The 13,971-nt window shown below is 30.4% G+C and overlaps 1 protein-coding gene across 1 annotated transcript; it reads right to left on the reverse strand.

The window, feature by feature from the left end:
• Positions 1 to 9,509: 9,509 nt before the first annotated feature.
• On the reverse strand, positions 9,510 to 12,567 carry LOC121203597 (flavonoid 3-O-glucosyltransferase). Its single transcript, XM_041099186.1, has 2 exons — positions 11,842 to 12,567; positions 9,510 to 10,600 (listed from the first exon to the last, which is right to left on the reverse strand). Exons 1-2 carry the CDS (start codon positions 12,335 to 12,337, stop codon positions 9,729 to 9,731), a joined length of 1,368 nt encoding a protein of 455 aa, XP_040955120.1. The 5' UTR covers positions 12,338 to 12,567; the 3' UTR covers positions 9,510 to 9,728.
• Positions 12,568 to 13,971: the final 1,404 nt, after the last annotated feature.

Raw genomic sequence — 13,971 nt, forward strand, 5'->3', positions numbered from 1 at the left:
GTACATTGATATAAATCTCCTTTTATTAATAAATATTTTTGAGATATTAATTGGAGATTTACTTATGACATAAGTTGTCATATATTACGAGATAGTTTTCCCAACATTAGGGGGAGAGAATAAAAATATGGATGAATAAAACAGTTAGAATGAATTATCAGTATCTAAGATTCTTATACGAAGCAATGTGAACCAGAAGTTCACTAGATAATTCATTTTATAAGTAAATTTCCAGATTCATTTACTGACCTAAAGAGAATTAAAAAATCTCTCATATCAGCTGAAAATGCTCTAATATGAATTGATGTCCTAATAGGGTAAACTGTTAGTGCAAAAGAAAGTAATCCACGCCTGACGCGTGGAAGACTAGTTGGTTCCAAAGATAAAAAATCCTCGTAAAAGGAAAGGAGCAAATATTAAAGATGGTCATATTGTGGATGCAAGTGCCTAAGAAGAAGCCAAATATATAACTAATGAAAAAAGAAGAGGTTCAGGTACCTGAAAATAGTGGAAATGAAGAGATCTCGATAAGGTATGTTACTTCAGGAATAAAAAATGGAACCAGAAAAATATAGTTGTCAACAAAAATTTTTCCTATAATGTTGCTATTGAAATAGTAAAAGAAAATATGAATCCTGAGCCTAAATCTATTGAGAAATATAGAAATACATTAGATTGGCCAAAATGGAAAGACGCAATTCAAGTATAATTGAATTCGCTTTCTAAATGTGAAGTTTTTGGATTTGTAGTCCAAACACTTAAATATGTAAAGCCGGTAGGATATAAATTGGTATTTGTATGAACACGAAATAAAAAAAATGAAGCCATAAGATATAAAGTACGACTTGTAGCACAAGGGTTTTCACAAAGACCCAATATTGGTTACGAAGAGACATATTCTCCTATGGTGGATGTAATCACGTTTAGATATCTTATTGGTTTGGAAGTACATGAAAAACTTGACATGCATCTAAAGGATATTGTTACATACTATTTGTATGGTATACTTATAGTGAAATTGAAACACCCCTAACCCGTATCTGTCGCCAGAATAAGGTTACAGAGCATTACCATTCAAATGGAACATTAAATCATTTAATTCATACATCAATGCAAACATATTCTAATTACATTCAATCATACTTATATCGTCCCTTAATCGAGCCCTCGAGGCCCTAAAAATACTTTTAAAAAAATCTGGGAGTAAATTGGAAACATTTGGAAAGTTTAAGAAAAACTTAGAAAAATTTGACTGTAGGGGTCATACAGCTGTGTGACTCACATGGCTAAGACACACAATCATGTCGCCAGGCCATGTGTTACATACAACTGAGTCACACATTTGTGCCTCAGGCCTTGTGGACCCAAAATGAACCTTAAACATCAAGTTTACCATTTCAAGCTTAGTTAGACCCTAAAAAACTCAAATACCAACCAAAATACCTATTCAAAATGACATTAACTAAGCCAAAAACATACCAAAATCAACCTATTAAGTGCCTAACCAATGTACCCTCATTGGTACCACAAGTATATACAATTTTATATCAAAATACAACTTCAAACATAACTTATCCATTCATCCAACCTAACATCTAACCAATGTACCTTTCATAGGTACCTCAATCACAACATATCATTAATTCATGTCCTTCATATTGTCATTGGAACTAAACTCATTCACATGTATCATATAAGTAAACTATTTACACCAAAAGGTCATACTTAACATTATACACATCCAAAACATTTATAACAACATACATGCCTATTACATGCCATATAAACTGAAAAGAACGCTCCAAAAACTACTAAAATAAGCTGGATAGTGTGACTTGAGTGCCGATTCGATCGTCCAACCTTCTGAGTATCTACATGAACATTAAATAACACAAGTAAGCACAATGAAGCTTAGTAATTTCGACGTATTAAAATGGTAAATCTTATCAAAGTAAATATAACAATTCAAACAATAATAATTTGACCACAAAGTTCCCCTGTCATCCACAATCTCAACCCATAAATCACATACATTCAATTTAATACTCAAATGTGTAGCAAATCCATCAAATTCATTAAAAAATTACCTTACCGAGATTTTCAATTCGAAGAACGACTTACGAATAGGAGTACATCGTCAGTCCAACAAAAACACACCATATGCTCACACGAGAAAATCCCTCCAAAACACACCAATGCTCATAAGAGCTAGACCAACAGAAACACGCCAAATATAGAGTACAACACAAGAGTTCGCAACACATGCTAAACCTTGGTTTACTCGGGTAATATGTATATACATCACTCCAAAACCATCTCCACTCCAATTCCCCATAACACGCCGAATTACAATCTCCACTCCAATTCCCCATAACACGCCAAATTACAATTGTACTCTATCCCGCGTTATATCCAATTCGAACATCAAATTCAATAATATATCTCAAATAATCATTTATTATCAACAATTGAATATATATATGTTGTACCATGTTATTCTATTCAATAACTCATATAGATTTTAAATTTTAAATTGTACGAACTTACTTGGACTAAATTGTAATAGTTACAGAAGTTTATGGACTATTCCGTAATTTTTCCTTTTCCATGAATATCTATGGAATCTTGATCTAAAATATAAAAATTTTCAATTATCAGCTTAAATTTCACATTTCAATCCATTTACAATTAATACCCTTTTATTTTTTGAAATTACACAATAACCCTAAACCTTTACAATTTTTGCAATTTAATCCTTTAACCTGAAATTCATCAAATTAACCATTTTCTCATGTCAATATTCCATTAAAATATACTAGGCCCTTAAAAGTCCTTAATAAACATTAAATTCACTATCAAACCCTAAAATTTTGACATTTTCACAATTTAATCCTAAAATCAAAATCTAACAAAAATCACTTTACAAAATCATCAAACAACACAATCAAAGCTCCAAATACATGGTATTCATAAAATTCAAGATTCATTAATGGCAACTTCAAAAATTTTTAACAGATTCAAAAACGAAGATACGACCTAGTTGGACCTAGTTGCAACGATTTCAAAAACATAAAAATTACAAGAAATATATGAGAATTAAGCTCACATGCACAAGGATGAAAGAACCGAAGCTTGAAGCTCTCCCTAATGTTGAATTCGACCAAGGTTGAAGAAAATGAATAGGAATTGAATTAGTTTTTTTTATTTGTTTTACCTAATTTCAAATTATTTAAAATTTTGCCATTAAATTACTTAATATTTTTATCTTTTTCTTCACTAATGTCATCCCACCACATTAATTAAGGCCTAATTATCACATAAGTCCTTTCGCAACTAATAATTAAACCATTTGATCACTTAATGCCTTAATAAACAAATTTTGCACATTTTACAATTTAGTCCTTTTTCCTTTATTAGCTATCTAAACGTTAAAATTTCTTGACCAAATTTTAATACATGACTCAATAAATATTTTAAAAATAATAATTACTAGTAGACATGACAGAAATTTGTGGTCCTGAACCACTGTTCCGTCACCACTGAAAATCGAACTGTTACAGAAATTTATATGAAAATCCCTAATGTAGAGTTTCTCGGGAAATTTTCTCAATTAAATTAAAGAAAATTTTATATGGATTAAAACAATCTGAACGTATGTGGTACAACCATCTTAGTGAATATTTGCTGAAAGAATGTTATAAAAATGATCTAATTTATCCATGTATTTGTATAAAAAAGGTTTAAATCAAGTCTTATGTAATTGTTGTTTATGTTAGTGATATAAATATTATTGGAACTCCTAAAGAGTTTCAAAATGCAGTAAATTTTTTAAAGAAAGAATTTGAGATAAAAAATCTTGAAAAAACTAAATTTTGTCTTAACCTGCAGATCGGGCATTTAAAAGATGGAATTTGTGTCCATCAATCAACTTATACGGAAAAGATCTTAAAGAAATTTTACATGGATAAATCACATCCATTGAGTACTCCAATGGTTGTACGATTGTTAGATGAATAAAGATCAATTTCGTCATTGCAAGAATGATGAAGAGTTTCTTGGTGTTGAAGCACCATATCTAAGTGCCATAGGGGCATTGATGTATCTTGCAAACAACACAAAACCTAATATAGCTTTCACTGTAAACTTGTTAGCAAGATTTAGTTCTTCTCTAACATGTGGACATTGGAATGGAATTAAACATGTATTTATATATCTCAGAGGGACCATTGATATGGGGTTATTTTATTCAATTGGTTCAGAATCCTTATTAGTCGGCTATGCTAATGTTGAATATTTACCGAATCCATATAAAGGGAAATCTCAAATGGGATATTTATTTACATGTGGAGGTACTACCACGTCATGACGTTCAACAAAGCAAACATTAGCTGTTGCATCTTCAAATCGTGCAAAAATAATTACAATGCATGGGGCAAGCCGAGAGTGTGTTTGGCTAAGGTTATTGACCTAACATATCCAAAAGATATGTAATTTGCCTTTACAGGAAAAGATGTCAACTATCTTATACGAAGATAATACAGTATGTATAACTCAATTTAAGGGTGGTTACATCAAAAGTGACAAAAACATATTTCACCAAAATTATTCTTCAGTCATAATCTTGAGAAGAAAGGTAATATAAAAGTTCAACAAATTTGTTTTAGTTTGAAAGACTAGTATACAAGATTGAATGTGTCGACTCTAAGATGTAATGTGATGTTGCCATTAGGGAGAGTCTAAAACATATTGTACTCTTTTCTTTTAATCAACGTTTTGTCACATTAGGTTTTCCTAATAAAGGTTTTTAACGAGACAACTTGTAATAGAAGATTGTGTACTCTTTTTCTTTCATTAGGTTTTTATCCCACGGGATTTTTCCTAATAAGGTTTTAACGAGACAAATTTTCATTATCGGACATCCAAGGGGGAGCGTTGTAAATCTATTGATAAATGGATGCCTATATAACTCCCAAAACCCCCAATTTCATTCTTTTGTAACTCTTGTAACCCCTAAAGAATTTATAGGGTACCTTAATTATCTTTATTATATGGTTGTAACCTATAGTGACTAGGTCCTAAAATTAGAGGGCATGAACAAACTTATTGTATCCCATCTAAAGTTGAATCATCTTTTTATTTGTCTTTTTCTCTCTTGTCCATTCTATATCACTTTGTTTTATTATATTTTCCATATAAATTGTACTATATATATATAAAGAAAATAATGTACTTTTAACAATGATGTAGTTTTTTAGCATAAAAATTTTAAAATATTCAAATGACTTGATAATTATATTTGTTAAAGAATGGATCGAAACACTTCATATATTGAAAATTTTGCAGAAATGAGTGGAGAGAAACTGAGATAATTTTGATTTCTTGAATAGATGAAAATGATGAAAAATTGAATATTGAATTTACAATGCGAGACTATATTAGACCTGTTCATGGGTTGAGTCATTCAATCTAACTCGAAAGTTTGTTCGAAAAGTGAGAGGGTCTAGATAAAAATATAGGTATGAAAAATGGACTTGAGCAAAAATATAAGGCTTGTTTAGACAACGAGTCGGGCCTCGAGGAAGGCTTTTTTGGCTTGAGCCCAACCTGACCTGAATTTACAAAAAGAAAAAAAAATGTTATTTTCTTGTTATTTTCCTATTGTTTTCTCACTGTTTTGATGTCATTTTACTATTATGTTGCTACAATTTTATTGTTATTGTTTGGATATTGTATCTCTTTTATTTTATTATTAATTTTGCTACTATTTTAGAAATATTTGTTTGTTAAGTTGCACCTATGTTACTGTTATTTAAGTGTAAAGATTTTTTTAAATTTATTTTCAATTTATTGGGAAACATCTATTTTTATGTTTTTAGTGTTTTTTATGATTATATATATATTTTAAAAAAGTTATATAAAAAATTTAATATGGGTGGGCCCGAGTTTTAGCATTTTTATTTGGACCAGGCTTGGACAAAATTTTAGGCCCATTTTTTGAGTCGGGTCCAAGCCTATCAAACGAGCATAAAATTTTGTCAAGGCCCGACCTGGCCAATGGATAGGTCTAGCTACTAATATCATATTCGAAAGAATGACCCACAATAGATGATTAACATAATTAACTCTAATAAATTAATTAAGTGATAATTAAGATGCTTAGAATTCTATTCAAGTAATAATTCTATTTTACATCAATAAAATTAACAAAAAAAATTTTACATCACAATTTTTTAACTAATAATTATAATTATAACTTTTTCCCTATATTTTATGCTTAGAGTTCTATTCAAATGATCACTCTATTTTAAAATTGGCACAACATTTTTAACTAATAATTGTAAATTATAATATTTTTAAATGTATGATGATCACAAATTCTATTTTACTTCAATTTTTTAATTTTAAAATGTGAATTTAATAATCTAATAGAAAATAAAGAGTATTCTTATCAGTTTAAAAGGATTTTTTGAACTCGTGATTATATATATTATAGACTAGATTTATGGAGCACCTAAGTGAAAAAATTTAATATAACAAATATCTAATATATATATATATATAAAAGCTTGAGTTTAAAGAAAATTGAATTGATAAAAATATCTTTTAGGTTTTTATTATATTACTATATTGACATTTATGGGTTAGCTTGTGAACTTAACATCTCATAAAGGAAAGAGCACCATTCTTAAAATTCAAAGGGGAGGATCATTAAAGCTACTAAACTTGAACATCAATGGAGAGAAAATTCCACAGAAAATACTGAATAAATCATTTAAGTACCCTGAGCTACCGTAAAAGGAATTATTAATATTCAACCTTCCACTATAAATTGCAATCAAGGAGTATTCGAGACAAAATAAAATAATTGAATCAACGATATTAATATGTAAAGAAACACAATAATTGGGTCCGACTATACATAACATGCCACTTAAAACTAAAGTTTGCATGAAAAACAATAGGTTTTATACAGCTCCATATAAACCAGAAAACAAGTTTATGCATGAGTTTCAAAAGTATTTAAATTAGTTGCGGAGGTAAAAAAAATTTTTAGGAGTTAGAATTAAATTATGTGTTTTTACGATAGTAGAAATGTAATTTTATTATTTTAATAGTCTTTATCCCTATTATTTTTAAAGAATTAAATCAATTTTTATCATTTTTAGGGCTAAAATATAATTTTACTATTACTAATTTAAAATTTTATAAATTATAAAAGAGAATGTTTTTTTCATTTTAAGAGGCTGGAGCACCTGCCAGCCTCTTGGCTCTGCCACTTATTTAAACAGTCCTAAAGTTAAGAAAAAAAATGCTATCATCAAAATCGATGTCAGTTGAATCGACAACAGCCGTATCATTGGAAGCTTTCTTTGATTCAACAATAGACAACTCATCATAAGGTGAGGCTGCTTCAAACCAACATACTCAACCAACAGACTTTATTATTGAATCAAACTTAGATCCTACAAGACTCAGTTCCTCCTTCAGAGTATTGAACTCCCCATCTATTTCCTCAAATCTCCCTTCCAACTTTCTAAAATCTGCCATCAAATCTCCTTCCAGCTTCTCAAATCTGCCATCCAACTCCTCAAATAGCTACTCAAACTGATAATTAGCCTTGTCAACCTATACTAAAGTTGAAGGAACTTGTTCATATTTAGAGATAATAGCACATTGATTGGTCCATATTTATGTCACGGGCCAAGATTTTATCTCTAATCACATGTAACTTTAAGATGACATTCCTACAAGTAGAAGTGTCACGTTATATGTCAAATTATGGAAGAAAATTAGGATTATATGTACATTCAAAGTACTAAGCAATTTAATTAAGATTGAAAAGTTTAACTTGATTAAATTATATATGAAATTATGATTTATCGATGAAAATCATTCTCTCACATTAGCACACGGATTGACAGGCACTAGGTAATATGGTACAATAATTGGTGTCAAATCAAATGATCTTAATCTATCACATATCAATGAAATTTGTTTCCACTTTTGCACCTTGAAAATTGATATTTTTACCATTAAATTTACCTGTGTGAATTGAGCAAGCAAAACCACAACACAAAAGGTTTTGCTATCAATATGCACTCATAAAATAAAGTTCCTCACAAGAACAAATTAAGTGCTTAATTATCTTAGTACTATAATCTATTGAAGTCTCTTAATTATATATAATGTTTCGAGACTTGCTAACATAAAAATATCTATATCAATCCCTATTAAACAACCACGTTATAAGCTAAATACAATATAATTATAAAGTACAAGGTAAACATGGACTCTTGGCAGTTAAGCAATGAATGTTCCAATTCAATCCAACATACACAATCCAAGGGGTTATATAAAGGTGATCCAATTTGATCTGATTCTTCATATATGTTTCAAGCCCAGCTAGAAAAATGGGCTTGCTTTTTTGCCTAAACCCGACCCAATTTAAGAAAAGTAAACTCAGGGTTGACTCAGCTCGCCCATATTTGACTTTTTTAGATTAGTTTTATTTTAAAATAATTTTTTAAAATATAATACAATAAATGCACTAAAAAACACTAAAATAAAAGTTTTCTAACACATTAAAAAGTATTTGTATTAAAAATCATTACCATAAATATAATAAATGTTTTATTATATTAAAATCATAAGTAAATATAATAAATGTTTTATTGTATTAAATAAATTTATAAAATTTTATAATTTGGGTTGGGTTATTTGTAAGTTTTTTTTTTAGGTTTTGGGTAATGGGTTTAATTGTTATTGGGTTAGTGATTTAATATAAATATAATTATATATATACTTATTAATTAACATATATAATTAATATAATTATTTTTTATAATATAATATATTCGGGCTGGGTTGGGCTTAGGTCAAAAAATCTTGCCCAAGGCCCGACCCATAGAGAAAACGGACCTTAAATTTTACCAAAGCTCATTTTCTGTGTCTTGCATTTTTACTCAAATCCTCTCATTTTTCAAACAGGTCTTTAGGCTTGGACGGGTGGCCTGACCCATGAGCAGGTCTACTTATAATAAAAAAAATTATAAAAAATATATGATAATTCATTGTTAATTATGATATATAATATATAAATTTTAATATTTTTAAAAAATTAATATAAATTGTTTATATAATTTAATTTGAATATGATAATTTGACACTCAAACTGGTTTTTAATAAATGAAATGTTAAAATTTTTCAATCTTTCAGTTTGATTTGAAAGTTGGTTTGATAAGTTAATTGGTCTTAAAAAATTATATGTTGAGCATGGATTTTGGCTTGAAAAGCACATTTAATTTTTTTTTTTCATGAGAGAAGTGTTTTCAACGTTGGTCAACCAACAATCACATCGTCAAGGTTAAATTATTGGCACACGTGACATATTCTAGTTAGTTGAATTTATCATTTTTTTTAAATCGTTAACTTTTGGATCCAAAATTATTGCCGAATAATTCTTTTATCTTAAGATAAAAAAAAAGTGTACTAAAATAAGAAAGCAGCTATACTTCAACAACCAAAACAAATTCAAAGTCTTAAATAATGTAAAATGAAATTCATGCCATAATATGCAGACCTCTTAAACGACAAACACTAAGAAATATAAGGAGGACTCTAGTTTTGGAGAACCTAAAATCATACTACTCATCTTTGATTCTGAAATGGAGCTAGCCCAGAGATTTTAATCATGCAAGCACTTGTATCAAACTGTTGGCTGAGAACATTCATGGCAAGTAATGGTGACAGGTGATAACTCCTACCAGCGTTTTGAAATTTTCAATAGAGCTGCCATTGGGCTGTACAGCCTTGTAAGCAAGCTCTTTCTGGACGCCAACTTTCTGTCTCATTTTCTTGCCTTCTTCGGTGGACAATATGAAGTTCAAGGCATTGGTTATGGCTTCCTTAGTTAGCGTTCCGCCCTCTAATCCCAGCCCAAATCCCCATATTGCCTCAACAGTTCGAGTATTCAGTTTTTGGTCACCAAAAAATGGCCTGAAAACCATGGGCACACCTCCGCTAATACTTTCCAAGATTGAATTCCATCCACCGTGACTTACAAAAACCCCGACAGATGGGTGCTCTAATATTTTCTGCTGAGGAGCCCAGGGAACTAGCTTTCCTTTGGAGCTGGTTCTTTTGGGGAACCCAGGCGGCAATTGCTTCTCAACATCTCCCCTGAAAGACCAAAGAAATGGGAAATTGCTTTCCTCCAGGACTTGAGTTAATGCTTCTATCTCGTGGGGTGGTGGTGTTATGACGCTCCCGAAGCTGATGTATACCACCGACAATGGCTGGTGCCTCTCCAGCCAATCCAAGCAGCCGTGCCTGTCATCAAATGGGGAAGAGCTCATCAGATTGGAGGGGCCAACGTTGAGGAACCTTTTGTATCTTGATTTAAGCATGTTCACCACTGCATTGTCCAAGTCCTCATATGAATTTGCAGCAACTGCGGCGGCTCGTGGCAGTGTAAGTCCCATTTTATTCAACAGTACTGGCACGGAGGCATCAAAGTTCCCTCTCACTACTCCATCGGGTAAGTCAGCAACACGTATACTAGCAAATCCTTGAAGAAAATCAAGTGGTTTGTCCAAAGGATCTGCAAATTAAACATTACGATTTCAACTATTTGGTGATCAGAGAGTCAAGAAAGTAGTGTACATGGTGAGATATAAATTATGAGAATATATTTCCATTCAGCTCCCAGCAATAGTAAATAAAAAGAAATCTTAGGCAAAATGCTTCATCATCCTAGGCTGCAATATTTTTATGCTTATATATCAAATTAAGTGATTATTCGAAGCAACTGTCTGAATAATTTTTTCCTTATAAAACTCATTTAGCAATTTTTTTTTCTTTCATTTTTGTTTAAAAGCTCATATTCGAAATTCATTAACTGCGTTTCTATATTTTTTTCCTTAATGTACAATGCACGAGGTCATCAAACAACTAAGATAAAAAAAATTAAGGGTAAACTCTAAAAATAGTCATTTTTTTTGCCCCAGTTTATATTTTAGTCACTTTTATTTGAAATGTTACATTTTAGTCACTTATGTTATTGTTTTGTTACGAAGTGATCATTCTATCGTTAAGCTCTGTTACATCTCTTTACCTCTCTAATAACGGTCCTATGTGGCAGTCCAAATGAGTTTTAAATGTTAACTTGGATGTCCTACGTGGCAATCCAAATTAAATTTATTTAATTAAAAACCTATTTTCATCTCAGCAATTGAACATCCAAGTTGGCATTTAAAACCCATATGGACTGTCACGTAGGACTGTCGTTATGGAGGTAACGGAGTTTAACGGTAGAGTAGTCACTTAATAACAAAACGATAACATAAATCACTAAAATATAACATTTCAAATATAAATAACTGAAATATAATCCGAGACAAGCAAAAGTTAAAAAAAACGTATTCAAAGAATTGGTGTACACTTTAAAATTTTTACTTTTAAATAATATATTTAAACGAGGTAACCAATACAATCACAAGCAAGTTACTCAATATTATTTAGATTATTGATTTCAAAGATTGATCCATGTATTTTAAAGAGGCTGGACCAATTATATATTCATTTCTCATGTTATGTTTTATATCCACTTTAAAATTTATCATATAGCCTTTTTCTTGTATCTCAATGTATTATAATTACTAAAATGTATTTATATAAAATATAAAAATATTTAAATAATTATTATTTTTTGTATTCTCCGTTTAAAATTGAATTTACTGGGCGTAGCTGGATATAAAGATCTAGTGTGTATATGTAAAAGCCTCTTAATAATATTACTAGCTTTAATTATAAACTAAAATTACACCAGTTATAAATGCTTACCATTGATCCCTACGTGGCGGCGAAAAAACTCGGTCTCAGCATGAGAGAAGAGAGCCCGAGGACTAGCCGTCCAAAGCGCTACCCAAGGGACTTTCAGTTCATCTGCAATATCAGCCCCAAAATAGTAAAACGCATCTGTTATCAAACAATCAATCGGCCTACCGGTTTCCGCCACAAGTGCTTCTACGGCATCCTTGAAATTCTGGGGCACCGCCTTGAGGAAATAATCCACCGGCTCATGAGGGTTCCTCTTTAAGCAATGCGTATAACCCTCCGGCAATCCGTCCCATACATTGAAAGGCTTTATGCTGTCATGCTTCTGATGACCTTTGGGAAACGTTGAGCTGTTTGATCGTTCCGTGCACAGGAAAGAGAACATGGACGCCGGGGAAGCCTCCGATAGCCGACGGATGATGCTGAGAAGAGGGGCTGCATGGGTCCCGAAAGGGAAGGCCAGCACTGCTATGTGCTTTGAAGCCTTCTTATACTTTTCCATTGTTTTTGTCTCTGCAAAAGTAGATTTCCTATGTCACAAATTAAGTGAATTTATTCATATCCAAAATGACCGAAACTAAAATTGTTTGGTTTTAAAATAAAAGTGGTGAGGTGTATACAGTACAGTGCTCTACATTTAGTTTTACAATAATAGTTTCCTTGTCGTTTTATTTAGGTAACTATTTTAATTTGTATGAAACATGATTTTATATTATCTTTATTCGTTTTTAATAGAAAATAATAAATTAGATTTTTTTCTTAATTTTTAATTTTTTTCCTTTTGAAAGAATTTAAATCCGATTAAAAATGTTAGATATTAGGAGGAAAAACTTGATTTTTCATTTTTTAAAAGAATAAAAATATATAAAATCATAATTTCATACAATCTTTTCTTCTTAATTTTATCATTAATTGCACCTTACCCTAACAATTAATTCTACACCGCAAAACAGTTAAAAATATTGCACAAATGAATTTATTCTTTTAATATTTATATAAATATATGTACTATAAGTAAGATATTGATAATGAATTATCGTGTTAACATAATAATTAAATATGATACTTTATTATTATTATTATTATTATTATTATTATTATTATTATTATTATTATTATTATAACAGAGGAGAGAAGAGATATTAGATTTGAACTAGTGCTATCTAGATGCTAAAAAGGAGCTCTAATAATTTGATATTTTACTTTAGCATAATAATAATTTTAGCCTTTATGGTTTATTTCTTTGGTCACTTGTTAGAATTGTAAAATAATATCTTATATAAAACTTAACAAATCAGGATCTATCATGTTAAATCATTAAGAATAAATTAAGAAGAAAACTAGATGCGAAAATGTTTTTGAATCCATCAAAGAAGGTGTCTCTCTCTTTTTTAAAGATAGGATATTAGAAAAGTTACGTATGTGTAATTTGGAGATCATAACCCTAATATACATAACTCTTTGTACTTTAACCCTAATTTTTAGTCAGCTCATCATTAATTAGAAATTAGTTACTAGAGTAGCTACACATATTTGATCCATACTTTATTTAATAACTAAAACTCAATAAACCTTAACTAAATTAGATCACTTTTAACTTGTGCTAACCTTTTATGATAGTAAATAATAACATGTAATTACTATTATTATATATATGTGGTGTGCATATTTTCAATTTCTGTTGTATTGAAGTTTTTTAAGGTTTTTCTCAATAATTGTTTTCATATAAAGGATCTCGGAGTACTGAAGTATGTTTTGGGTATTGAGGTTGCTTGTAGTGCTCGAGGTTTATTCTTGTGTCAACGTAAATATGCACTTGATATTATTTCTTAGGTAGGATTATTAGGAGCCAAACTAGTTGGCTCTCCGATTGAACAAAACCACATACTTGTACATGCTACAGGAGAATTAACTGTAGATTTGGAATCTTAGCGACGATTGATGGGTCGCCTTATATATTTAGTTATATGTGTCCAAATTTAGTATACTCTATGCATAGTTTATCTCAATTTATGCAACATCCTAAGCATGAACATTGGGAAGTGACAATTCAAGTAGCTCGTTATTTAAAAGGTGTTGCAGGCTAGGGTATCCTCCTCCATGTAGATAGTGAGTTGTCTTTACAAGGCTGGTGAG

This window comes from Gossypium hirsutum, chromosome D08, assembly GCF_007990345.1.
Source record: "Gossypium hirsutum isolate 1008001.06 chromosome D08, Gossypium_hirsutum_v2.1, whole genome shotgun sequence".
NCBI lineage: Eukaryota > Viridiplantae > Streptophyta > Magnoliopsida > Malvales > Malvaceae > Gossypium > Gossypium hirsutum.